This window comes from Panthera onca, chromosome D3 (genome assembly GCF_046562875.1).
Source record: "Panthera onca isolate mPanOnc1 chromosome D3, mPanOnc1 haplotype 2, whole genome shotgun sequence".
Classification (NCBI taxonomy): Eukaryota; Metazoa; Chordata; class Mammalia; order Carnivora; family Felidae; genus Panthera; species Panthera onca.
This window is the reverse complement of record NC_138350.1, coordinates 75,447,029-75,474,465: the sequence shown is the minus strand read 5'-3', so window position 1 is coordinate 75,474,465 and position 27,437 is coordinate 75,447,029. Positions and strand designations below refer to the sequence as shown.

General features: G+C 42.1%; 2 protein-coding genes across 3 annotated transcripts in view; one reads left to right on the top strand and one right to left on the bottom strand.

Annotated features, from left to right (window-relative positions):
- Positions 1–15,707, top strand: part of ATP8B1 (ATPase phospholipid transporting 8B1) — a 126,338-nt gene extending 110,631 nt beyond the window's left edge. For both annotated transcript variants that reach the window (XM_078435207.2, XM_078435208.2), the window contains exons 20-28: positions 266–341; positions 3,622–3,754; positions 4,166–4,454; positions 8,422–8,645; positions 10,435–10,518; positions 11,293–11,538; positions 11,858–11,996; positions 13,978–14,108; positions 15,288–15,707. In XM_078435207.2, the coding sequence (XP_078291333.2) occupies positions 266–341; positions 3,622–3,754; positions 4,166–4,454; positions 8,422–8,645; positions 10,435–10,518; positions 11,293–11,538; positions 11,858–11,996; positions 13,978–14,108; positions 15,288–15,512 (1,547 nt within the window). In that variant the 3' untranslated portion in view covers positions 15,513–15,707. The remainder of the gene's footprint in view (positions 1–265; positions 342–3,621; positions 3,755–4,165; positions 4,455–8,421; positions 8,646–10,434; positions 10,519–11,292; positions 11,539–11,857; positions 11,997–13,977; positions 14,109–15,287) is intronic.
- Positions 10,411–27,437, bottom strand: part of LOC144613800 (uncharacterized) — a 43,565-nt gene continuing 26,538 nt past the window's right edge. Inside the window, exons 3-5 of the mRNA XM_081790833.1 lie at positions 17,518–17,611; positions 15,701–15,773; positions 10,411–10,566 (exon numbers count right to left, since the gene is read on the bottom strand). Coding sequence (XP_081646959.1) covers positions 10,476–10,566; positions 15,701–15,773; positions 17,518–17,611 — 258 coding nt within the window. The 3' untranslated portion in view covers positions 10,411–10,475. The remainder of the gene's footprint in view (positions 10,567–15,700; positions 15,774–17,517; positions 17,612–27,437) is intronic.

Genomic DNA, 27,437 nt, shown 5'->3' with positions numbered 1-27,437 from the left:
AGATAGTCAACTATTCATCAATAGGCACAACACTTAGTTTTGTTTTTTTTTTTTAAGTTTATTTTAAGAGAGAGCACATGTTAGTGGGAGAAGGACAGAGAGAGAGAGAGAGAGAGAGAGAGAGAGAGAGAATGAGAATCCCAAGCAGGCTCTGCGCTGTCAGCACAGAGCCTGATGTGGGGCTCGAACCCAAGAACCAAGAGATCATGACCTAAGCTGCACCCCAACACCTAGTTTGTTTGTTTGTTTTTTCTTTCTGTTGTAGAAACTGCTGAAAATATAGGATTTGCTTGTGAACTCCTGACGGAAGACATGACTATCTGCTATGGGGAAGATATCAAGTAAGTAAAGACAAAACTAGATGTGGTAGCAAATATGGAGAAATGGGAGCTAGAACGTCAATTCAGACAGTTTCCCTCACATTTAAATAAGGTAGTTCCAGGTTATCATGGCTGGATCTCCTTTTGAGCAAGTTTTAGTGTTAGGGGAACTTGAGGCCCTTATTCACCCTTTCAGGGGCCATTTCTCTCCATTTCTTACAAGTCCTCAGTGCTTGCCTGCTGATAAAAAAAAAAAAAAAAAAAAAAAAAAGTGAGCCTGAGACATCACCAGCCAACTGATGCTGGAGTGCTGCCTTTTCAAGGAATTGTAATTTTGTAAGAAACAAACAGAAGGAAAGAAACCGCACAATTTTGCTTGGAAGGAAACGGGTGGATGGGACACACCTCTAGTCTCGTCTGGATGGGGCAGGGTATTTCGAAGCGTAGCCTGTCCTGAAACACTTGAGAGCCCAGAGTCATAGGAGACCTGGAAACGTGTAAGGAGAAGCCCCGCCTGGTGGTAAAGCCAGAAACGTGCGGCAGAAGTTACCTGGTGGTGCTATCTTGACAGTTTTATTTATTCCTCAAGTCCTTGCCTTACGACCCCTCCCCCGGGCTGTCATGAGGCCAAAAGCTGTGAACTTGCCTCATTTGGTAAGAGGCTGGAGGGAGTCGATGGAGGTCGTTAGTCTTCTTTCCAATGATGGTGACAGAGCTTTCGAGAGTTGTTCCAGTATATTGGGCACTCGGGCTAAATTAGACACACAAAATCAGCGGCTCTAAAATCTACATCCATCAGTTCTGTTTGAATGCATAAACCATGCCTCTTGGTGCTTTTAGCTTTTAAAAAATAGCAACAAATAAATAGTAACATGTTTACTTAAGTAGTTTCTTGGTTTCAAATACTTTGGTTAATTGCCAGGTTTTATTTCTTGTAGATGGGGGCCCTAATAGATTTCTGGTCTCTCTTTCTAAAGTGTTGAAAATTGGGCCCTGAGCTAAATTAGAAGATAAAATTTATGCAAGTAGCAAATTTTACGATCATGCTCTTAGCTAAGTTAACCTTTCTAGAGGGCTGAACCATCTATCTCTCTAGGTGGTTCCTAAAAGGATGATTCCTATAGAATGGTTTGAATGGGTAACTTCATGCTTTTTTTCTTTCAGTGATTTGTTTTCATCACTCCTTATTTTCAACTTGAAAATGAGAAGTTAATGTGGAAAAAAGAATAAAAAATACCTAATCCTCTAGTGTAGTGGTTCTCAACTGGGGGTGGTTTTGCCTTGCAGGGAAATGTGGCAGTCTGACAGTTGACACTGAGCTTAGCCTGAAAGACTCAACAGGAGGCTCCTTTTCCGTACTTAGCCCCTCTATTCAATTCCACATTACAACTTTTTCCACTTGACGGTATAAATTTCCTTGCTCTGTGAAAACGACGACCCTAATCTGTTCTATTATGTGATTATCTTGTCGGGAGTTAATGATCTTGCTATTTCTACTTTGCACTCAGTGCCCCTGCTTTAATTATGCCGAGATATTAACATTCTGGTGCAGCCATTTCTCAATGTTTCCAGACATCATGAATCTTTGGTTGTTTTAATATGGAAGGAAGGAGAGGTACTACTGGCTTCTAATAGGTAGAGACCAGGGACGCTGCTGAATATCCTACAGGGCGATAGTCGGCCACATACAACAAAGTATTCCCTGGCCCAAGACATCAATAGTGCTAAGGTTGAGAAACTTGGCTCTTGAAGGTGGAGAATGGTGGCTGTGTGTAACAAGGAAAGCTGGGGCTGAGAGTAAGGAGACCTGAGTCTTCACTCCCTTTGCCTATCAACTTACTCCAGGTGAATCGCATCCTCTCTCATGGGCTTGCACTTCCTTATGTGTAACATGAAGAGTTTGGATAAGATGTTCATGGAGCCTTCCACTCTAAAATTCCGTGACTAATTTTTCTATCACATGAATGTGTTACATGTGGTCTTCTCAATTACTTTTTGATACAAAGCACTGAGAATTTCTCAAAAGCAAACATAACTTTATGTGGAAGTAAGCTTCTTTTTGCCAAATAGCAGCCACTGTTTATAATACACTGTATTATAAATTATAATACACTATATACCCGGGTATAATAATTCAGATCAAGATTGCCTTCCTTCTGTTGGTCCTGAGCATATTTTCAATTGTATCTTCCTTTAGCTGTCTTTGGCAAATAACGGAACACCAAGAATAGGGTGCCCCGTGGGGGAGGAATTAGGACTTAAATAAGATTATGTCACCTGATTTAAAAATGGGCTAAGGATTTGAATAGACTTTTCTCCAAAGAGGATATACCAATGGCCAACAAGCATATCAAATGACGCTCACTCATACGCTCAAGCATATGAAATGATGCTCAGACATTAAGGAACTGCAAGTTAAAACCAGAATAAATTATCACCTCACACCCTTTCAGGATGGCTTCTATCAAACAAACAAAACCAGAAAATAACAAGTATGGGCAAGCATGTGAAAACTGGAGTCCTTGTGCACTGTTGGTGGGAAAGAAAATGGTGTAGCTGCTATGGAAACCAGTACGGTGGCTCCTCAAAATAGTTAAAAAGAGAATTACCATATGATCCAGCAATCCCACTTGTGGGTATATATCCCAAAGCATTGAAAGCCAGAACTCAAAAGAGATATTTGCACACCCACGTCCATAGCAGCACTATTCACAATAGCCAAGCAGCAGAAGCAACCCAAACGTCCAATGATGGATGCATGGACAAACAAAATGTAGTATATCCGTATGCTGGAATATTATTAAAGAGGAAGGAAATTCTGACATGTGCTATAATAGGAAATGAATCTCGAGGACAGGGAGATAAGCCAATCGCAAAAAAAAAAAAAAAAAAAAAAAAAAAAAACAAGTACTGTGTGATTCCACTTGTAGGAGTTCTCTTATAGTGTTCAAATTTGTAGAAACAGAAAATAAAGCAGTAGTTACCAGGGACTAGGGGAAGGGGGTCACTTAACTGGTATAGAGTTTCAGTTTGGAAAGATGAAAAAGTTCTGGAGATTGGTTACAAAGCAGTGTGAATATACTTAATACTACTGAACTGTAGAAATAGGTGAGATGATAAATTTTATGTGGGTTTTTTTTTAAGGGGAAAGATTTATACGATTTGAAGAGAAACCAGAGTATGTGGGTTTTTTTTTTTAAAACACAAATAAAAATAGAGATTATATGTCAAAGGTACTTCACAGTCAAGGGCCCATTTATAGTCTTGTGCTCTTAAACACTTAAATTTCTTTTCCCCCCAGTGCTCTTCTTCACACAAGGATGGAAAACCAGAGGAACAGAGGTGGAGTCTATGCAAAGTTTGTACCCCCCGTGCACGAACCTTTTTTTCCACCTGGTGAAAGTCGTGCTTTAATAATCACTGGTTCTTGGTTGGTGCGTATCTTTACTGTATCTGTGTGTGCCTTTGCCTTAAACTACAGCAGTTCATTGTGGACTGATTTGAGATGGTTTCTCATACAAACTGACAGCCTAAAAATCTCTTGGCCTATGAATGAGCGGCAATTTCCCAAGTGTGAGACTTCCTATATGATACATGAAAGGAAATCCATCAGACCGGTAATGGTGGATAGCCCTGGTTTATCAATCAATGAATAATTGTAATTTTTTTTTTCTTTGTACATTTGTGTTTTGTAAATTTCCACGGTAAGTAGGTTTTATAATCAGAACAGTTATCATCCATGAGATAACCCAAGAACCATCCTCCACACGATTAAAGTCTTGGAAATGGTACCCTCGAGATAAAAACTAAGACGGTTGTAATCCTCTCCCTCTCTAATCTCACAGAATGAAATTCTTCTGGAGAAAAAGACCAAGAGAAGTAAGATTCTGAAGCTGAAGTTCCCGAGGACGGAAGAAGAAAGACGGATGCGGACGCAGAGTAAAAGGCGTCTGGAAGCCAGGAAAGAGCAGAGGCAGAAGAACTTTGTAGACCTGGCCTGTGAGTGCAATGCAGTCATCTGCTGCCGGGTCACCCCCAAGCAGAAGGCAATGGTGGTGGACCTGGTGAAGAGGTACAAGAAAGCCATCACGCTGGCGATTGGAGATGGGGCCAATGATGTAAACATGATCAAAAGTGAGTCTCACCCAGGGCCGATGCCGCCTGAACTGCTTTAGAGAAGGAATGGCAGGAATGTTTCTGAGGGTAGTAGTTCCAAATCCCATAGCTCAGGCTCCTGAGAAAGCAGCTGATAAAGGCATGTAACCACGATGATGACACCTGTGACCCTGCCCCGAGGATGCTCAGTCTACCCCAGTAGGAGAGAGCAGGTAGGATAGTGCCGCTCAGAGGATGCCAAAGAGAAGACGAGCTCCACATGAGTGAATTTGGCCTCCTCTGTTTCCCTCTTTTACACACATGTGGATTTGTTTTCCCTTGCTTACTGCTTCTCCTCCTCTATTTCCTTAAGGCTTATTAGAATCCTATTTAGTAACCTTGGTGAAAATTTCTGCTGAGCGCGGAGTAAATTGTTGAATTCTCTTTAGTATTTGAGAGTATTTTGCTTTCTTATCTCAGCATCTTTTTTTTCTGGGGCTTTCTTCTTGCCTTTGGGAAATTGGGTGACCTCGTATGAGCCCAAGGGAGCACACGTGGCATTGAAACACAACTCTAACATGGCCTTGTCATCCTCCTGACCTTCCTAGGAGACTGCCAAGGGTCGTTTCGCTGGTGGGAGGGCTTTACGTCTTCACAAATTGAAGAACTGAGCCCTGTCATGCAGAAATCCATTGTGCCATTGTTAGAGCACGCAGAACCGAAGCTTCATCAACACGCCTGAGTCCTGGGTGGTTTTTCCTCCCTGTGTTACTGTCAGGGAGCATCTTCTAATGAAAACGCCCCAACTAGTGAGCTGTGAATGCTGGTTTTCATTCCACCGACATGCCGTGGTGCCTTGGGCTTATGCTCCGGCCTCAATTTTCTCATCTGAAAACTATGATTTCTGAGGTCACTTCCAGTTTTGTGATATTATTAGTTCAGAGGAACTATGACATAACCACGTATGTTCTACTAGAGAGCTAAAATGCATTATGTACAACTAGACTTTTAATTCAAGCCTGTTTTGTAATTCATGTGTCTCTTTCTTTTCTTAGAGTCTCTTCCTCCTCCTCGATCTATACTAAGAATATTCCAACTTTATCTTCCTCGGCAGGAGTCAGCTATATGATGTATGTCTTCTTGCTTCTTTATCACGTGTCTGTCTGTGGCCACTGCTGGTTTAATTTCTTCTCCAGGGTGTTTTGCATGTGCCAATCCTACTGTACGACTGGCATTTCTTGCCCCAAATTACATCAGTCTCTTTCCTCTATAGCCAGTTCTAGGTTATTTTCCATTGTGTACCCTTAGCATAAATAGCTGTGCCAAAAGGGCAAGTAACTCAAACATTAGTTTTACTCAGTTACAATGGAGACTTCTAGATGTTGGAGAGAGGGTTACCTTGCAAATTTACCATCTGACTATGTGACTTAGACTTGAAATTTTTTTTGTTCCAAGGAGTTTACCAATTGATAGCAAAAGGGATCACAAAGTCAACATAAGTAACCTTATAGAGACTTATTTTCTTAAGTTGTTCTAAGAATTTTATTAAGCTCTGTTATATGGTCGGTGCTTTTATATATAACAGGGAACATCCATCTGGGGTGCAAATCAAAGAAACTCAGGTGTCCCTGGAAGTCCATAGCTTTACCCAAGTATTGATAGTGCCTTTTGTATTTTAGAAAAACTGGCATTGCTTTCACCTGTATAAAATACAATATACAGAAATTATATTTGTCTATAAAGAAATACAGTAAAATTTAAGTGTCAGAAAAACTTGGCCATTTGTTAGCATGTTCCACATTTAGTAGAAGTGGAGGGAACTGCAACCCCCCGCCCCCCATGTTTTTGCCTCTAGCAAGGATGCAAGGACTCTCATGGGCTCCCCTGTCTCCCTCTCTTGGGCCTGAAGATGTCTGCTGGCTGGTGGGTGGTGTTTTTTCTTGGTCTAAGACCCTAAGAATAAGCAAGAAGCACGAGAGGGGAGACAGAGCCACCAAGGCTTGAGGAAATGATGAGTCTGTTAAGGAACTATGAAGGAGCCTACCAGTGAGGCATCCGAAACCACATTTTTGAAACTTCAGGAAAATCTAGGTGTCTATATTTAGATTATAGGGAAAAAAACATGCAGCCCTATAAAGTACATCTCCTCGGTTGCCTTGAATCCCCTGTGAACCGTGGCTGTGTTCTTTCACACACTGTCCTTGGTGTGCTCAACGAAAAGGCTGGGCTGGACATCAGGGGCTCCTTCTCCTTGGCTCCGAGAGAACTTCAACATCTCCCTTTGTTGCTTGATCGGAAAAGCAGCCCATAGTTCGGCAGGAAAGCACAGTTTGGCAACCACGACTAGTCATAAGAATTATTTATGTGTTTAAAAAGAAGTCATAAATATTGAATGAGACATGCAATTCATTCTGTTTTTTAGAATTGCAAAGTGTTACTGAAAACATAGGTTTGGCCAAGTCACTGTGTCACTTTGAATTTGCCAGACCCTGTACTCTGCCACTAAGGCAGGATTTTTGGAGCCGCTTTCAGTTGGAAACCCTGCTGAGTTGGCAGTCACTTCTCTGGGTCTGAGTAATAACAGGTTGTGTTCTCCAACACACATTCTCTAGCAGATCTCAGTATGTCTTTAGTTCCATGCCTCTTAAGACCTATATAAAATTCGTAATTCGCTAAGTTGAAACTGTGACTAAGTGACTACTGGAAGGATGGACAGAATTGTCACTTTCATTTTTATCCATTCTGGAAACCTTCTGCAGCAAAAAAAAAAAAAAAAAAAAAAAAAAATTGTGTCTCTTAAGGTCATGGTGGGCCATGACTAAATGCTGAAGTTTAATATCTTAGTTAACTAAGTATACTATAGTTATCAGATACTATATAAACTAGTGTCTTAGTTAAAACACTTTTGATTGTAAATATTAAAGAACAGCTAACGCAAGCTTAAGACAAAAATTTATTTTAAAAGATCTAAAGATGTTTCATGCCTCCCAAAAAGCCAGACCTCAGGAAGATGCTGGAACCAGGAACCCAGCTTCTGTTCAATCCTCCTTCTAGACCACTTTACTTCTGCCTCTCAGAACCCCTTGGAAATAAATATATCTGTCCCACAACTCAAGAATTTAGAAGTTAAAATTACAAACACAAACCCAAATCTTAGTTCCAAAATGTGAAAGAGACACGGATTGGTCCAGCTTGGGTTCTGTGCCAAGGATAGTATAAGAAACAGACCCCACCGGGTACTTTAAGCAGGAAGTGATTAATGTAAGGGACCAAGTGCTCACAAAAGCGCTGGAAAGACTGAAGAAGCAGGTGCCAGGCTGAGCCTCGAATGTCTTAGTCACGCACCAGAGGAGCTTCTAACTTTGAGGCTTCTGTGAAGGGCTTTTCAGCTGAAAAACTTTTGTCGGTCAACCTCCAGGCAGCTGGAGAGAGGATATGAACTCTACTACAGAAATGCCACAAAGGGAAGGGCCGCTGAGCTCCAGGTGGCTCGCTATGATGGAACCCAATTCACAAATAGAACCTTGCTGCAAGGAAGTCAGAGCGGTGTTAGGTTTTTATTTGCTTTCCCACCTTTCCAATAAACAAGGGTGACATGAAGGTTGGGAGAGCCAATGTGTATATGCTACCGATGACCTACCAGCCCAGAGCTGACTCAGCTGTGGCCAGGGAGGCAGGGACACACAGTATGCATGGATTCCTTGGGTTCCCTCCGTGGGTGGGAAGGATGGCTTATGAGCTGGGCAGAAAACCCAAATGGAATTTACCGCCCACCTGAGATCCTTCCACAAATACTCCTCAGAGCCCTTGCCATGTGCTTTTTTTAGCCACTTGTATCTCTGACATAAAGTTGAGTTCAGAAGCTGGGGTGGGGCTGATGAGCAAGACTTTTCATTGCTCCAAGAATGTCTGTTTCTTTGTTTTGCTGTGGAAACATTTTTATCATCTCCATGTTTTGCTTTAAAATTAGCTTATGATTCACATATCTTCTCCCTCCGCCCCACAGCTGCCCACATTGGTGTTGGAATAAGTGGACAAGAAGGCATGCAAGCTGTCATGTCAAGTGACTACTCCTTTGCCCAGTTCAGATACTTGCAGAGATTGCTGTTGGTACACGGCCGGTGGTCTTACATAAGGATGTGCAAGTTCCTTCGATATTTCTTTTACAAAAACTTCGCATTTACGTTGGTTCATTTCTGGTACTCCTTCTTCAATGGGTACTCTGCACAGGTAATATAAGAATTATTATTATCTGACGAATAGAACTCTTACGTAAATAAAACTACTTCTGAAAAAAACCTTTCCCCTCCATATTTGCAGTTTTGATGCTCTCCTAATAGTTGAGGCACAGATTGAGTTTACAGATGATGTTTCTTTAAAAAAAATTTTTTTTATGTTTTATTTATTTTTGAGAGAGAGAGAGAAAGAGAGACAGCGTGAGCAGGGGAAGGACAGAGAGAGGGGGAGACGCAGAATCCAAAGACAGGCTCCAGGCTCTGAGCTGTCAGCATAGAGCCCGATGCAGGGCTCAGACTCACGGACCGCGAGATCATGACCTGAGCCGAAGTCAGACACTTTATCGACTGAGCCACCCAGGCACCCCGATGATGTTTCTAAAATGTTTCTGGTGCTTTAAAAACACTTTAGTTTGCCTTTGAAAAGTTGGGATTTGTTCCTGGCTTTTGCTTATGTGTTTTGCCTTCAGCTGAGATTTTTTATAAGTCACCTTGCCATTAAGAACAACAATAAGGGGCACCTGGGTGGCTCAGTTGGTTAAGTGTCTGACTCTTGGCTTAGGTTCAGGTCATGATCTCACAGTTTATGAGTTCAAGTTTGGTGTCAGGCTTTGTGCTGACAGCACAGAGCCCACTTGGGATTCTCTCTCTCCCCCTCTCTCTGTCCCTCCCGTGCTCGCTTGCTCTCTCAAAATAAATAAACTTAAAGAATAATGATAAATTATTCAACTTTGATAGCAAATCAACAATGCTATTGTGATCAAGGCTAAAGGGATTATCTAAATTTTGGATGATCACAGATCTGTTCACAATCTTTTTTTTTTTTTTTTTTAAGTTATGGCTGAAATGGGAGTGGGGGTCATATATGTTAAAACGGTGATACGGCAGAAAAGCATCACTAGTAAAATTGAACCTGTCAGCGCCGGTGGTTGTCCAAACTTTTGATGGTGTGCCTCAGACAAATGGTATCAGAGGAGCCTTGGGAACCGTGGGTCAGAAGCAACCTTGAACACACGAGGGCCTTTTTCCTGCTCCCATGCAGGACCACCACCACTGGTGGTGACCAGCAGGCCTGTTTCCTCTCTGCCACCCTGAGGATGTGTGTGCGCAAACCCTGTGCATCCTTTTCAGAAGCGTATTTTTTTTAAACGTTTATTTTTGAGAGAGAGCAAACCGGGAGGGGCAGAGAGAGAAGGGGGAACAGAGGATCCAAAGCAGGTTCTGCACTGACAGCACAGAGCCTGACGCGGGGCTCGAACTCACAGCCTGTGAGATCATGACCCGAGCCGAAGTCAGACGCCTAACCGACGGAGCCACCCAGGCGCCTGTTTTTAAAATTCAAATTCTGCTTCACAAAATGTTTAAATAGAAATGCTGGACTTGCAAAGTAAAAGTAAAGAACATTCGAATGATACCTTATGTGCTTCTTGGGCCGGTCTGTGGGTTTACGTATTCCGAATTTGTTAACAAAGGGATACAGAAAGGATCGGCACCAACGTATTTTCCAGCATTCTTCACATAGAATGGACGGACTCCTTTCCCAAAAAATGTTTTGGTGTATGTTCTCCCATTCATTTTAGAAGGAAGGTCTGTTCTGCGGAGTGTGGATTCTGCCCATTCCGTTGAACCCAACTCACACCTTCTGCAGATGCAGAGGAGTGGGGTTTACTCTGGCAGAAGCCCCCACGCATGCTGGGGGCCTCCCAGTTGAGAAAGAATGCGTGTGCATTGACTAGGCCAGCAGCAGGTCTTGGTTGGTGACGCAGACTCTAACCTCCCCACAGACGGCGTACGAGGACTGGTTCATCACGCTCTACAACGTGCTCTACTCCAGCCTGCCCGTGCTCCTCATGGGGCTGCTTGACCAGGTAGGACCCTCGTGCTCACAGGGACACGTCAGGGCAGACCGAGCACCTGTTCGAGAAGCAAAAAGCAAATATTATTTCACTGCATTCTTTTGGTTTCCCCTTCTTCCTGAGAAAACCCTATGGCTGTCCTGTTGCCAGGCAACAAGAGCAACTGTGCTTCCTGTTTTATAGTAAGAAACGAGGATTTCTGTGCCTGGGTTGAATTCATTGACAAAAAAGTGTATTATCTTCCTTTTGGACACGAACAGTTTCTTGTTAAGACACCCGACAGTATAGTATGTCTCTATAACCTACTGTAAACATCAACTATTTTAATACTTCTCTAAACTTAGGTGTTTAATTCCCAAACTGGTTCACATTCTATCTGGTAGTGATTCTTGGTACTTAAAGTACTTTAATGAATAAAAAGAATAATTTGGAATTAACCCATCAACTTGTATGTGAAAATACTTTCCCAAAGAATTAATCAGAATCTGTTTTCCCAGGAGGTAAAAATAGCCTCCCTCCTTTTTTTTTTTTTTTTTTGAAATTACTAGTTTGCTTTCTATGAACAGCAAAATAATAAATTTCTACCTATCCTTATCTTAATTAAATATCAAGTAATGGTGAACTAAAGTAAAGAGGTTGGCCTCTGCACACTGCCAACTCATCAGGACTTACCTTGTCGAGTTTTTGCCTTCCTAAAACTGAGTAAGTTGACACTCTTTGCGAGGATGGATCTCGGAGTTCTTCGATTCCTGGTGGATACGCGGCTAATGGTGTTTTCCCTTTAAGGATGTGAGTGACAAACTGAGCCTCCGCTTCCCTGGGCTGTACATAGTAGGACAAAGAGACTTACTTTTCAACTATAAGAGATTCTTCGTAAGCTTGGTGCACGGAATTTTAACATCGATGGTCCTCTTCTTCATACCTCTTGGAGCTTATCTGCAAACTGTGGGGCAGGATGGAGAGGCACCTTCGGACTACCAGTCTTTTGCTGTGACGATTGCTTCTGCTCTTATAATAACAGTCAACTTCCAGGTACATGGCTTTGGTCAAGTGTTCTCTGTATCTGTGAGTTACCAGGATTTCTGTACATAGACCAGTGCGTATAGCCATCTGGCTGTCACTCTCCCTCCAGCTAAGCCTCTGCCATTTTACAAAACATGAACGCTATCGTCACCCCTTACACCAAGCACATTTCCTACTTCTCACCTGAGCCGAGGGTAGTTTCTGTTTGTTTAGTATTCAAGCCAGATCATGCTTAAGTTGCTGAATTCTGTTTTCAGAATCCTTAGATCCTTTATTTCTTGGTGACTCCCCAAAATGAGTGCTCTGTCTTTCTCTGGTTTCCCAACAGATTGGCTTGGATACTTCTTACTGGACCTTTGTGAATGCTTTTTCAATTTTTGGAAGCATTGCACTTTATTTTGGCATCATGTTTGACTTTCACAGTGCTGGGATACATGTTCTCTTTCCATCTGCATTTCAATTTACAGGTTGGTATTTTCTAAATTCCAAACATAAAGGTGTAAAGAAATGTTATTTGTTTAGATTCTGACATAACTTCTAAGTAAAACACAAGGTGTAAAATTATTGCTAGTGAAAATTAATGTCCTGACTGGCAAATGAATAACAGAGGTGGGCTGGAAGTGTGGTAATGTGACAGTAAGAAAGCAAAATTAAAAAGTTTTAAGATACAATTGTGCATCTGTTCAGTTTTTATCCCCACCCCCCCACCCCCAATCTAATATTGGTAGGTAATGGGAAATTGAGTATGCATGTAAACTATTAATATAATTTAATTTTTTCAAAGCACTATCTGGAAATATGTCACGTCCTATAAAACTTCTCATACATTTTGACCTAGTATTTCCAATTGGAGAAAACACCTTAAGATAAAACATACCAATTTTTGGAAAGGCTAATTTGTACAAAGATTATACCACCACCACGATTCCAATTATTTTTAAAAAGTAGAAATAATTCAAAGACCTAATAAAAATAGTATATTAGCTAATCAAGCTATGAATCATGTATGAGGAAATTCTAGAATTCAAAAGTGGAAAACTGTCACATCATTAGAAAAATGAATGCAGAGCAGTAAGTAAATTTTTGGAAATTAAATACTTTATAGCCGTATAAAATAGGACAAATGATAAATGCTAGAATGAATGTGAATTGCTATTTCACACATATTTTAAAATTTATAATGTCATGAATCAGAATTTACAAATTTCTTAAATAGAGTAGCTTTGAGTTCACAATGGAAAAAATAAATCCCCATGAACTAGTTTCCCTGTAAAAGATGAGTTTGTATTTTTTTTTTTTTTTTATGACCAGTTGTAAAAAGACCATTGCTATGGTAACCCTTTTCTTGGGATTAAGCTCTTTTTTTTTTTTTTTTTTTTGCGATTGTTTTTGGTTGCATTGTTTTGTGTTTTAAAAAACTTAGTGCCCTGTTAGAATATTCCCAAAGGGAATGTTTTTAAACACATTTTTAGCAGTATAACAACACATTTTTTCAAAAAAGGCATTTTTATAAACTTACAGTGTAAGTAACAGAAAACACTGTGACAAATTTGGCTCTAGGGGATGTTAATTATAGCTTTAAATTGGGTAGTAATATGATTACCTGGTTGTATGATAGAATTGTTCCTTCCTCTGCCATAAACGAGCAGCGAACTGCAGTGGAAAAAGTATGGCTCTAGTCCAATGGATATGGGTTTTAGTTTAGAAGTGGCCATTGGTAGTTTTGTTACCCTGGGCGAATCTTTTTACTTCTCCACAATTTTCTTATGAGGCAAAGAGGAAACTTATTTATCCCTCAGAGCTGACTAAATGGCATGACTCAAATAAAACACCTAGTGTTAAGACCTGTCATACAAACGGCAGTGCTAATTGTTATTGTTATCTGGAGTTTCAAACTATAAACTTTGAAAAATAAATTCCTGGAAAAATTGAGAAGTATAATAGATTGCCTAATTTTGCGTTTTTACCTAATACGATGTCAACAAACATACTTTTTATTTTTCGCTTAGTCATTTGCTGATGTACATTTGCCTTCCTGATTTTGTTTTGTTTAGTCCTAATTTATTAAAATTTTTTTTTTAACGTTTATTTATTTTTCAGACAGAGAGAGAGCATGAACGGGGGAGGGTCAGAGAGAGAGGGAGACACAGAATCTGAAACAGGCTCCAGGCTTTGAGCAGTCAGCACAGAGCCCGACGCGGGGCTCGAACTCACGGACCGTGAGATCATGACCTCAGCCGAATTCGGACCCTTAACCGACTGAGCCACCCAGGCGCCCCTGCTTGGTCCTATTTTAAAATGTGCATTCCTTCAGCAGTGATGGAATGTTCTGGGGAGGCCAATCTGACTGTAAAATTTTACCATAGACAATGCATGTAAGGGTTACGGAATATTAACTATGTTCTTCAGATAAAGGACCTCTGTGATTCATCCTCCACATTTTTGCAGGCACAGCATCAAATGCCTTGAGACAGCCATACATTTGGTTGACCATCATTCTGACCATTGCAGTGTGCTTACTGCCCGTCGTTGCCATACGCTTCTTGTCAATGACCATTTGGCCATCAGAAAGTGATAAGGTATAGAAAAACCAGTATTCTCCTCATTCTGAGCACCCCTCAGAGAAATCAGAGCGTGTCCCCACAGCAGCTTTCCTGCAGAATTCTAAACTCATGGGAAGTTTGGTATGGAGGTTTATTTAATACTACTTCTCTTTAACTCCATCTTGCAAAGAAGTCCTTTGGGACAGGGATTTTTGTTTTCATGCTTTTTATTTTAAACATTATCAAAGGGAGAATAGTATAATGAACCCCCACATGTCTATCCCCTAATTTAACAATTACAATATTAACATTTTGCCCTGCAAATAGGTTGGGGTATGTACTTACGTATAGAAAATGCCACCTCTTCTGGTGGAATGTCTGAGCCACAAGTTGTTCAAACAATGTATCACTTCAATTCACATAATCAGCAGCAGGCTTCAGGCTCTGGTTACTGAGCACCTAAACGTCTGTCAAAAGCACTGGGGTTCTTTCCATCTCTCCCCTCTGCTATCCTCATTATGAGCTTCACCTTGAAGTTGGGGGGATGGCTACCGCAGTTCCAGGCACCTCCTTCTGACACACCCCTGTCCAGATGAAGACAGGAGACTGCTCCATAGCTTTCTCTTAGCAGCCCGAGAGTTGTGCCTGGGAGGGCCCAGGCCACATCATGCAGATCTCCTTAGCCAGATGAGGTCACACGGCCATCGCCGGACTCGTGCGGAGCAAGGGAAGTCAATCAGCCCTGCTCCTGGGAGCAGTCTCCACAGCCCAAGAGGGTTGGGACTGTATGCAGGAAAGGTGTTCTTGACTCTACTCCTTCTTCATCAGGAAGGAGAAAGAAGATGCTAGGCAAGCAACCTTCAGTGCCCCCTAGATATTCTCCCATGTCTGTTGACCACAAGATGCAGTAGCAACAAGGGGAAGAGAACGACGGAATTTTCTCTCGAACCTGTCCCAGTCTAATTTGTCAGTGGCAAAGAGCAGTAGCGGAGGCGAGTGGGAATTTCGGCTCCCCGTTTTCTAGAAGGTCCGAGACCTTGAAAGTGTTACGTAACCGCTCGGCGTGCCATCCCCTGTAAAAGGAGCACGGCGATGCCGCCTTAAACAAGACAGCCTTCAGGAGGGACCCCACCCCCTGGGCGTTAGTGCCCGTCCACCTCCGCCACCACAGCCCTTCCATTTCATTGTCGGCCTCGCCCCCTCCCCCACCCGCAGATCCAGAAGCACCGCAAGCGGTTGAAAGCGGAAGAGCAGTGGAAGCGGCGGCAGCACGTGTTCCGCCGGGGCGTGTCCTCGCGGCGCTCCGCCTACGCCTTCTCGCACCAGCGCGGCTACGCCGACCTCATCTCCTCCGGGCGCAGCATCCGCAAGAAGCGCTCCCCGCTGGACGCGATCATAGCCGAGGGCACCGCGGAGTACCGGCGGACTGTGGAGAGCTGACGCGGCGGCGAAGCCGGCACACACACACACACACACACACACGCACACAGATGTCTATTTTTGTATGAAAAACTCTCAGGACTTTTTAAAAAACCAAAAACTGAATTTGTCACGAGGATGTTAAAGACAACAACTTTTGTAACAAACCACTTGGGCTGGACTATTGCAACGGCGAAGCCAAGAATACCTTTTCAAAAGTCCTCTTGTTCAACTGCTTGTGTTCATTAGGCTTCAGAGGGGATGTCGTAATCCAGTCTCGATCTGGGACAGCAGAATTAGAAACTGGCTTATATTTCAGTGCAAATGGTACCGCATTATAAAATTACAATGAGATCATTCCTGCCTGGGATCTTCAACATACATAACCAGAGGTTACTTTTTTTTTTTTGCCCCATTGGGTACCTTCTTAACAAAGACCGTTTATTTATAATGGCCACGACAGAAAAAATGCTGAATGTTCATCACCTGGAAGATAATGAGCTGCATGGTTTCATGTTCTCCTGTTGGTTCAGTCAAGGAAAATCACTTCACATTTCATAAGTACAAGGTTTCAGTCTGCTTCGGTTTACTACCAGGTTAAAAGTGTGCATCACCTACGTTTACTCTTACTACTACATATTTTAGCCACTTCCTTCCCTCCATTTTGAAAAGATGCATTTAAATATTTATGGACTTTTTTTTTTAAAGTTCTTAAAAACTAAGGGTAGCCGTGATAAATTGTGACTTTGTAACGCTTTCTTTTGAAAAGCAAACTTTGTGTCTGCCTACATGTGTTTTATAAGGGATTTGAACAGAGACCTCACTTTTTCACTTGTCTTCAGAGAAAAAAAGGCTGTTGGCAGCCACATTTCTAACAGAGTATCCTTTAAAATTGAAAATGATTTTAAGCAATTATGGAAACTATCCTCAAAGAGGCAAAAGTTATTTTTCTCGAGGCTTTTCACACGCTAGTTTTTCACATGCTAGTTCCCATATTCTAGTGAAGATACAGAAGTGTTTTCAATAATTCTGTTCTTTACCATTAGGCTGTGAATGTTCACAATACCTGTCCCTTTGAATTCCTATGAGGAAATCACAACATGTATAATCATTCATATTCCAGGAATGATAAAAGAATGTATGGCTCTTTATTCTATGGAAGTAAAGTTCTGGAAGTTTACAACTTTTGTACATAAACTGTAAATTGTTCTTCTTTCTTTCTTTGGTAAAGAAAAGTTTGCTTGTATTCTTCGTTTCCTCTCCTGTTTTGTGAATTGTGGGAAAGGTCGACAACGCAAATGTGTCAAAGACTTACACTGCTGGGTGCAATATTAACAATTGTAAAATGCAAATTGCTTTGGATAAATTATTTCTATATTCTGTAAATCAGATTTAATGTATATTTTTGTTTAAAAAATAAATGCTTTAGTAAAATCTTTGGAAAGGATATTTCAAGTAGGGTATGTGACAGAAGAATCTAGGTCTGCAAGGTTTCTAAAGAAACGCAGGGGTCCTTTGGTGAGAAATACAAGTTAGGGGCAGGGTATTGAGTATTAGGGGAGAAGCTACTGAGAGAAAGCCATTAGACCTGAAAGGTGGTGGGTATGGATTTATATTTGGCCAGACCAATTGTTTCAAGGGAGGGTGGATCTTAGCATACTTAGATGAGGCACGATTTTTTAAAATGACCTAGGTTCTGAAACCAGAATGAAAACATAGGTAACTTTCCACCTATGGGGCTGGGAAGTGAGCAAATGATCAAAGGGGAATCAGGATGCTGAAGGGCAGGAGAGCAGAGGAGGCAGACCTGAGGCTTGAGTCTGGGAGGGCTGAATGGGCTGAGCCAGCTGCAGTACAGGCAGGCAGCTCCCGGACAGTGACCCCACTAAGGAAATGGGACTGTGACACAGAGAAGGAGGTTCTCTGCAGAAAGACATCGGTGGGGGGCTTCTTTGGGAGGCACAATTGCCAGCAGATGACAGTTTCAGCCTAGGGGTGCTTTATATGGTGCGAGATCAGGACCTACCTCTTTCCTGTTCCACAACTGACAGTCTCCTGGAGGAGATCTTCATGTCCGGATCTTTGGAAATGGGGTAAAAGGAGATGGGACAGATTAGACCCTGCAACAGAAATTGTATGAGAAAAAGTTCTGGGCAGACCTGGGAGATAATCCCTCAAAAAAAGGAAAAAGAAAAAAAAAAAAAAGGCCACTTTTCTTCCTAGGATGTCCTACTGTATTTATATTGGTTGAGGAGTATACTGTTTTAATCAAAGAGTGCCACCTAAGGGTTCATACTGATGATCAGTACCAGAAACTCCAATAACGATATCCAGTGGGGATAAAATGGCTCTAAAGAGGCTCCAAGGTGATAGCAAAACATACCTCAATGGAGTCTGTATTTTAAGTTGTTGCCTTCACGTGATGTGGATGAAGCTTAGTAAAACCGTAAGACGGTTTCTCAAAGTCTTATCAGAATCTGCTTGAAAGTTATAGCTACAATAAAACTTCTGGTGCATTTATAATTACAAAAAGGCCTATGAAAACACTGTAAAAATTGACTGTCTTCACTTAAATAGGCATTTCTTCAAAGAGGATATATACACGGCCAACAAGGGTATAAAAACGTCCTCAACATTAGTCATTGGGGAAATGCGAATCAAAGCCACAGTGAAATACCATTTCACACCCACTAGGATAACTATAAAAAAAAGGAAGGGCACCTGGCTGGCTCAGTCAGTAGAGCGTGCGACTCTTGATCTCAGGGTTGTGAGTTCAAGCCCCAAGCTGGGCTTGGAACTTACTTAAAAAAAAGAAAAAAAAAAGTGTTGGCAAAGATGCAGGGAAACCGGATCCCTTGCCCACCGCCGGTGGGAACGTGAAGCGTTGCACCCACTGTTGGCACAGTTTGGCAGTTCTACAACAGGAACGGGATTACCACAGAAACAGCAATTGTCCCAAGTAGGTATATATAGACCCCAAAACCTTGAAAATAAGCACTCAGATACCTGTACGTGAATGTTCACAGCAGCACTTACAACAGCCAGAAAGGAGAAACAACCTAAACGTCCATCGACAGATGACTGGATACACAAGGGATTTACATATAATGGAATATCATTTAGTCAGAAAAAGGAATAAGGCTCCTTCAAGATGGAGACATAGAAAGATCCCGAACTCCTCTCCTCCCACAGACACGCCAGATGTACAGCTACAAATGAACAATTTCCTCTGAAAACAAAAGCTCAGGGACTCCTTACATCGGGCAAACAACTCGCACTGAAGTGTTTAGGAAAGGCAGAGATGCAATCTTGCCGAAAACCCCACCCCCAGCATTGGAAATCCAGAGCTTCTCAGGGAGGAGTGAAGGGTTTGAACCCTACGTCGGGAACCCCGACTTCTAAGACCTACCGCTGAGAGATAAGCCCCTGAAACTTACAGCTTTGAAAGCCCACAGGGTTTGCATCCCTGAGACCCAAAAGGCTATCGTGCAAACTGAGAAATGGCTGTTGAAGGGCTCAGGCCCCTGGACTCACTGGCACCAGGCCCAGTGCAGAAGCGGCCAGACTTTACGTGAAAGCAGCTTCTTTACCTATCTTAAAGCATCGGCCTGAGAGGCAGGCATCTAATTCAGCACACATCTAGGGGCCTGCCAGCATACTCTCCAAGGATGGAGGCCAGTAGACACTTTAAAAAAAATTCTTTTTAATCCAGGCTCCTTCTTTTTTTCCCCCAGCAGGCATCATCTTTATGCCCTCCCTCCGCTGCCCTCCAGAGCACCAGTATCTCCCAGAGGGGAGCTGTTACATGCACCTGGTATTGGTTTTATACCGGGTGTCTCCGTTTTTGCTACTGCCACCCAGTGTGAACGCCCCTTGGGTCACCTGGCTCTGGGGGCCAGCAGCGCCTGCATTCTGGGGACCCACAAGACTGTAACAATTGGAGAGACAGTTCATGGCCAGCTAACACCACGGCAATATCTGCCCAGTCTTCCTGTGATAAAGGACTGTTGTGGTTGTCCTGGAGCTTCGGCCTGAGGGGCAGGCTTCTGGCTTGGCACACGTCCGGAGGCCCACTGACGGACTCTCGGGGAAGGGAGCCTGGTGGACATCACGCTTGCCCTCTTTCTCTGCCTCACTCCGGCTTGTCAGTATCTCCCAGAAAGGAATTCAGACCCTCATCGGGTGCCCCGATTCTTGCAGGTGCTGCAAGGTGACATCTCTAGACCGCCTGGCCGTGGTGGCCGACCGGCTAATGAGTCACACAGGACTGTCACCAACAGAGAAAGAGTTTTTGACTGTCTACCATTTCCAGAGCAAAGCAAGAGGCAACGGTCCAAAGAGCCCAAACTTTCTGTGAAAGAGGCCTATTAGCTAATCTCCATGGCTACGTCTGAGGGATAGACTTGCAATCAAACACACATCTAAGGGCCGACTGCAAACCTTTCCGGAGACCTCAGACGGCTATCTTTCTGTTCTCTTTCTGCCGTGCTCCAGTATCTCCCACAGGGGAGCTTATACAACGTCTGGTGCCCCGTTTTTACGTCTGCTGCCTTGTTTTCTGCAGCTACCACCTCACGGATGCCCCTTAGCTGCTCCGCTCTGGTGGCCAGCAGGGTCGGCATCCCTGTATCCCGTGCAACTGACTGCCACAAATGGGCAGACAGTCTCTGGACTGCTGCAAACCCCAGGGCACAATACAGACTGAAACACACCCCCCTTCTTCCTGTGAGAAGGGACTATTTGCGTGTCCTGGAGCTTTCGACCGAAGGGGCTGGCTTTTGGTTTGACATACGTCTAGAGACCTACTAAGATGCTGTACTTAGCCGGTAAGTCAGTAGATTCCGCCCTGTGCCCTCCATCTGCCTTGCCTCAGATAGCTGGTGTGTCCCAGAAAGGAGCTCCTATAGTTGCCTGGCACCCTAATGTTTGTGACTGACGCTCAGGGTGCCCAGCCTAGGTAGCTGGCAGGACCTAATGCTTGCAGTCCTATAGGACTATATATATTTGTATACTTTAAAAGCTGCTGCCTGACAGTCTGATTTACGTACAATCAGCCTGAATCTAGGTGCTGACTTAGGTCCTCCTCCAAGGGACAGCTCAAGAATACAATAAATGAACTGAAAAATAACCGGAGGGGTTCAACAGTAAACTGGATGAAGAAGAAGAAAGGACGTGAAAACTCAAATACAGGGCAGACAGAACTCAGCCAATCAGAGCAGCAAAAATAAGAAGAAGAAAAAAAAAAAACCAACAATGTAGAAAAGAGAACTTATAGGACTTATGAAATAACATCAAACAGACCAATATTTGTATTAAAAGGTTCCAGAAGAAGGAGAAAAGAGAAAGGGGCAGAAAACTCATCTGAAGAAAGAACAGCTACCTGAAAATTTCTCTAAGCTGGGGACAGAAACAGAAATCCAGATCCAGGAAACCCTGAGAGTTCCAAATACAAAGCTGAAGAGACTCAAACGCATTATAATTACAATGTCAAAAGTTAAATACAAGGAAAGAATTTTAAAAGCGTCAAAAGAAAACCAATTTCTTACGTAAGAGGGATTTTCCTCCGTAAGATCAGATTTTTCAGAATTTTGGTGACCAGAAGGGAGTGTTATTCAAAGTGCTGAAAGAAAAAAAACTTCCAGCCAAGAATACCTACTGTACCTGACAATGTTTTCATTCAGAATTTAAGGAGAGATAAAGAGTCTTCCAGACAAGCAAAAAGAAGTTCATCAACACTATACTAGCTTTAGAAGAAATTTAATTTTCTTTTTGAGAGAGAGAGAACCAGAGAGGAAGGGGCAGAGAAAGAAGGGAACAGAAGATCTGAAGTGGGCTCCATGCTGAGAGCAGAGAGCCTGATGTAGGGCTCAAACTCACTAACCGTGAGATCATGACCTGAGCCAAAGTTGGACACTCAACCAAACGAGCTACGCAGTCGCCCTGCCTTAGAAAAAATTTTAAAGAGATTTCTTGAAGCTAAAATGAAGGGTGCTAATTAGTAACGAGAAAATACAAAAGTATAAATCTCACTGGTGAAGGTAAATACATAGTAAAATTCAGAGTCTAATGTTGTAAAGGTGGTGGGTTAATCACTTACAAAGCTTGTATGAAAGCTGAAACATGAAGTAGCAAAGATAGCTATAACTACGATAATTTATTAAGGGATACACAAAATAAAAAGACTTAAATTGTGAACAAAAACGTAAAACGGGTGGGTGGGGGTTAAAAATGTAGAGCTTTAGAAGATGTTCAAACTTAAGTTCTTATCAACTTAAACCACACTGTTATAAGTTGTTACATGTAAGCTTCACAATAACCAGGAAGCGGAAACCTACAGTAGATACACAAAAGATAGAAAAAGAATCAAACATACCATTATAGAAAATCACCAAATCACAAGGGAGGAGAATAAGGGAAAAAGAAAAGAACTACAAAACAGCCAGAGGACAATTGACAAGGTGACAATTAAGTATATACATATCAAGAACTACTTTAAACATAAAAGAACTAAATTCTTTAATCAAAAGACACAGAGGGGTGCCTGGGTGGCTCAGTCGGTTAAGCATCCAACTTCGGCTCAGGTCATGATCTCGCAGTTTGTGAGTTCGAGCCCCACATCAGGCTCTGTGCTGACAGCTCAGGGCCGGGAGCCTGCTTCGGATTCTGTGTCTCCTCCTCTCTCTGCCCCTCCCCTGCTCATGTTCTGTCTTTCTCTGTCTCTCAATAATAAATAAACGTTTAAAAAAAAAAGCCAAATGTACAAAAGACACAGAGTGGCTGAATAGATAAAAGACCCATCTATATGCTGCTTACAACAGATTCACTTCAGATGGAAGGACACACACAGACTAAAAGTGAAGAGATGGAAAAACATAGCCCATGCAAAAGGAAACCTTAAAAAGAAAGCTGGGGTGGCCATAGTTTCAACAAAGATTGTAATAAGAGACAAAGAAGGTCATTATATAATAAAAGGGTCACCCACCAAGAGGATATAGCATTTGTAAATATTTATGCACCCCAGAATGGTAAAATATAGAAAGCAAATATTAACAGACATAATGAGAGAAATAACCAGTAATACAATAATACTATAGTACTTTAACATTCCAATTTCATCAGTGGATAGATCGTCCAGATAGAAAATCGATAAGGAAACACTGGCTTTAAAAAATACATTAGGCCAGATGGATGTAACAAACATATACAGAACATTCCATCCAAAAACCAAGTCTCAAGCGCACAAAGAACATTCTCCAGGACAGATCACATATTAGGCCACGAAACAAGCCTTAATAAATTTAAGAAAATTTAAATCATATCAAGTGTTCTTTTTCTTACTATAATGGATGAAACAAGAAATCGGTTACAAGAAGAAAACTGGAAAATTCACAAATACATGCACATCATACAACATGCCACTGAACAACCCATGAGCAAAAAAATACCAAACAGAAATAAAAAAGTGTTTTGCCGAAGATGAAAATACAACATACCAAAACTTATAGGATGCAGAAAAAGCAGTTCTAGGAGGGAAGTTCACAGCAATAAATGCTTACCCCAAGAAACAAGAAAAAATCCAAAAAGGCAAAACCTAACTTTACACACCAAAGAACAAGAAAAAGAGGAGCAGGGCCCAAACTTAGTAGAAGAAAAAAATAACAAAGATCAAAGCAAAGATAAGTGAAATAAAGACTAAAAAAGCAACAGAAAAAGATAAATGAAAGTAAGCTAGTTTTTGAAACGATAAACAAAATGTGTAAATCTTTAGCTAGACACACCAAGAAAAGATTGGTGCCACAGAAATACAAAGGATCATGACTGACCACTGGGAAAATTATACTCTAAACTGAACAACCCAGAAGAAATGGGAAAAATTCCTGTAAACCTACAATCTATAAGACTGGATCATGAAGAAACAGAAAATCTAAACAGACCAATTTTACTAAACTAGTAAGGAGACTGAAGCAATAATCAAAAACCTCCCAACAAACAAAAGTCCAGGACCAGAGAAGTTCACTGGTGAATTTTACCAAATAATGCCAATCCTTTCTTTTAGAACTCTCCCAAAAAACAGAAGAGGAAAGAGTACTTCCCAATTCATTTTATGAGGCCAGCATTATCCTGATATATACCACAAGAAAATCACAGGCCAATATACTTGATGAACATAGATGCAAAAATCCTCCATAAAATATAGGTAAACAAAATTCAACGACACATTAAAAGGACCATATGCTTAGATCAAGTGGGATTTATTCTAGGGATGCAAAGATGGTTCAACATCCACAAATTAATGTAATATAACACACTAACAAAATAAATGATGAGAATCACAAAATCATCTCAAAAGATGAAAAAAAAAAAAAGCATTTGACAAAATTCAACATCCACTGATAAAAACTCTCAACAATGTGGGTATAGAGGGAATGTACCTCAACATAATAGAGACCATATATGACAAGCCTGCAAGTAACATGATATTTAAAGGTAAAAAGCTGGAAGTTTTCCCTCTATCATCAAGAACTAGACATGGATACCCACTCTCCCCACTTTTATTCAATAAAGTATTGAAATGCTAGCCAGAGAAATTAGGCAAGAAAAAGAAATAAAAGGCCCACAAACCAGAAATGAAGAGGCGAAACTGTAACTATTTGTCAATGACATGATATTATGTATAGCAAATTCTAAAGACACGACCAAATAATCTGTTAAAACTAAAAAACTCAGTGGAATTACAGGATACAAAATCAGTATAGAAAAATCTGTTGCATTTCAATATGGTAATAACAAAGTAGCAGAAAGAATAATTAAAACAATTGTACTTACAACTGCGTCACAAAGAATACCTGGGAATAAATTTAACCAAGGAGGTGAGAGAACTGTACGCTAAAAAATATAAAATATTGATAAAAGCAATTGAAGATGACATAAATAAATGGAAAGAAATTCTGTGCTCATGGAATACAAGAATTAGTATTGTTTAAATGCCCATACTATCCAAAGCAATTTATAGATTTAATGAAATCCTGGTCAAAATTTCAATGGTATTTTTCACAGAAATAGAACAAACAACCCTAAAATTTGTAGGTAACCACAAAAGACCATGATTATCCAAAGAAGTCTTCAGAAGTAAAAACAAAGCTAGTGGAATCATACTCCCTGATTTCAGACTATGTTACAAAACTCCAGCAATCAAAACAGGGTGGTATCAGCATAAAAACAGACACACAGATCAACGCAACAGAATAGAGAGATAAACCCACACACATATAGTCAATTAATTTACAAAAAAAGAGCCAAGAATATACAATGGGGAAAGAACAGCCTCTTCAATAAATGGCGCTGGGAAAATTGGACATCCACACGCAAAAGAATGAAGCTGGGCCAGTATCTTACACAATCCACAAAAATACACTCCAGGGAAGATGGTGGAGGAGGATCCTAGGTTAACCTTGTCCACAGATACACCACCCACACTCGTGTAACTGACCCAGAAAATGACCCAAGGACTGGCAGAACGGCTCTTCAGAGGTAACTGTAGAAAGGAGGCTACATCCAAAATGGTAGGAAGGGCAGAGCCGGTTAAAAAGCAAACCAACCTACGAGACTAATCACAAATGGGAGGGACACACTGTGTGCACAAAGGGAAAGGAACAGATCCCACACCAGGCACTCTGGACACAGGGGACCTACACTGAGAAGACAAATCCCCATAACATGTAGCTTTGAGGACCAGAGGGGCTTAACTTCGAGTTTGTACAATTAGTGGGGCTTAACGCCAGAACTTTAAAAATCAGTGGGTTGTCTCTGGGAAAGCCGGAAAGCAAGGGCATAGGAAACGGTCCCTGCCATATACAGTGTATATATACAGTGTATGTGTGTGTGTGTGTGTATATATATACATATATATATATATATATACAGTGTATATATACAGCGTATATATACATACAGTGGAATAGTACTCAGTAATGAAAAAGAATGAAATCTTGCCACGTGCAACAACGTGGATGGAACCGGAGGGTATTACGCTACGTGAAATAAGTCCGAGAAAGTCATAAAGGTTTTCACTCATATGTGGAATTTGAGAAACTTAACAGAACACCACAGGGGAAGGGAAGGAAAAATAAGTTACAGAGAGGGAGGCAAATCAGAATAATCTTAAATACAGTGAACAAACTGAGGGCTGATGGGGGTGGGGGTTTGAGGGGCAGGGGAAATGGGTGATGGGCACTGAGGAGGGCACTTGTTGGGATGAGCACTGGGTGTTGTATGTAAGTGACGAATCACAGTAATCTACTCCTGAAGCCAAGACTACATTGTGTATTAGCTAACTTGACAATAAATTATTAAAAAAAAAACCACACCACCAACAAAAGATAATATAAAACAAACAAAAAACGAAATAAAAAAATCCCCCCCAAAGAAGCAGCAGTTTGAAAAGTGCCTGGGGTACACGGGAAGGAGATTTATTTACTAACCTCAACACATGCACCGGAGTGGCAGAGATCTTTGGGAACTTCTCCAAGAACCAAAGAGCTGGTGGGCACTATCTGCCCTCACCCCAGCCTAGACACACAGCCAGCTGTGGGACCAACGTGAACCCTCACCACCTAGCTTGCTAACACCACAGCCCCTGCATTCTCCTGTGGACTACCCGATCCGACCGCCCCGCTCAGCGGGAGTCCATGCAAAGCGACACCACAAGCTTCTCCTTGTGCAAGCGGCTCCCTACCAGCCACTCCAAAGTGACTCCTGCCCTGGGGACAGGGGAAAGTAACCGGCAAGAGGCTGGGTGCAGACATCTGATCTGACCGCTGGCCCTGCCTATGAACAAAAGCCTCACAAGGAGCAGTACAAAGAGAGAGCCCAGTAGTTCCGGGTCACCACAACCCCAGCAGACTGACTGGGGACAGATGTCAGGTCTGACTGCGGGCCCCGCCCATCAGTAAAAGCCTCTCAGGGGGCAACACAGGGAGAGCGCCCTGAAGTTCAGTGTGACCAGTTCTGGCGGATGGGCTGAGGGCAGGCATCTGGTCTGACCCAACTCAAGCCCAGGGCAGCCCCACACTGGCCCCTTAAGAGCGCTGGGGACCAAACTCTGCCCTCAACAGGCAAAGAGGGCCACTGCAGACACCTGGACTGAAGGCAAACACGGCTCAACCACAACAGCAGGGCACACGCTTCTCGAGCCTCTGTCCCCATCTGTGGGAGGAGGAACAGTGTGGGCTTCTCTGTGGCCTCGCTGCTAGAATTTATTGCCTACTTAGATATCATCGTTGCCTCTGTGAAGACCCCCTAAATAATACGTGGGCTCCCAGGAAAGCATTACTTTAACATTTATCAGGGACAAAATGATTCAACCAAATCTCAAAGCATGGGACCTCTCCCTGCCCTGAGCCCACATTGTACATCTGCTTTATTTTTTTAAAAAATCACCAAAAAGCATTCCAAACGTAAAGATAAAAAACCTTCCTGGTTCCCATAATATTAAAAAGTCATTCAGCCTTGGGGCACCAGGCTGGCTCAGTTGGTTAAGCGTCCGACTTCGGCTCAGGTCACGATCTCGCGGTTTGTGAGTTCGAGCCCCGCGTCAGGCTCTGTGCTGACAGCTCGGAGCCTGGAGCCTGGAGCCTGGAGCCTGTCTCCCTCTCTCTCTGCCCCTTCCCCAGCTCACACTCTCTCACTGTCTCAAAAAGAAATAAACATTAAAAAAAAAATTTTTTTTTAAAGTCATTCAGCCTTGCACATACTAAAACCATGAGAGAAAGTCTAGAATTTTCTAGAATGCTCTTTGTCATAATAATTTGTAATCTTTATGTGAAAAAAACCATATAACCCTGCACCAAATGTTCCTTCCCCAGAGCACTCTCTTCTTTGTGAAGACTGTGTATCCTGGACAGCCGTACTAGCTTGGGCTCAACTCACTCTTTTCCTTTTTAAAAA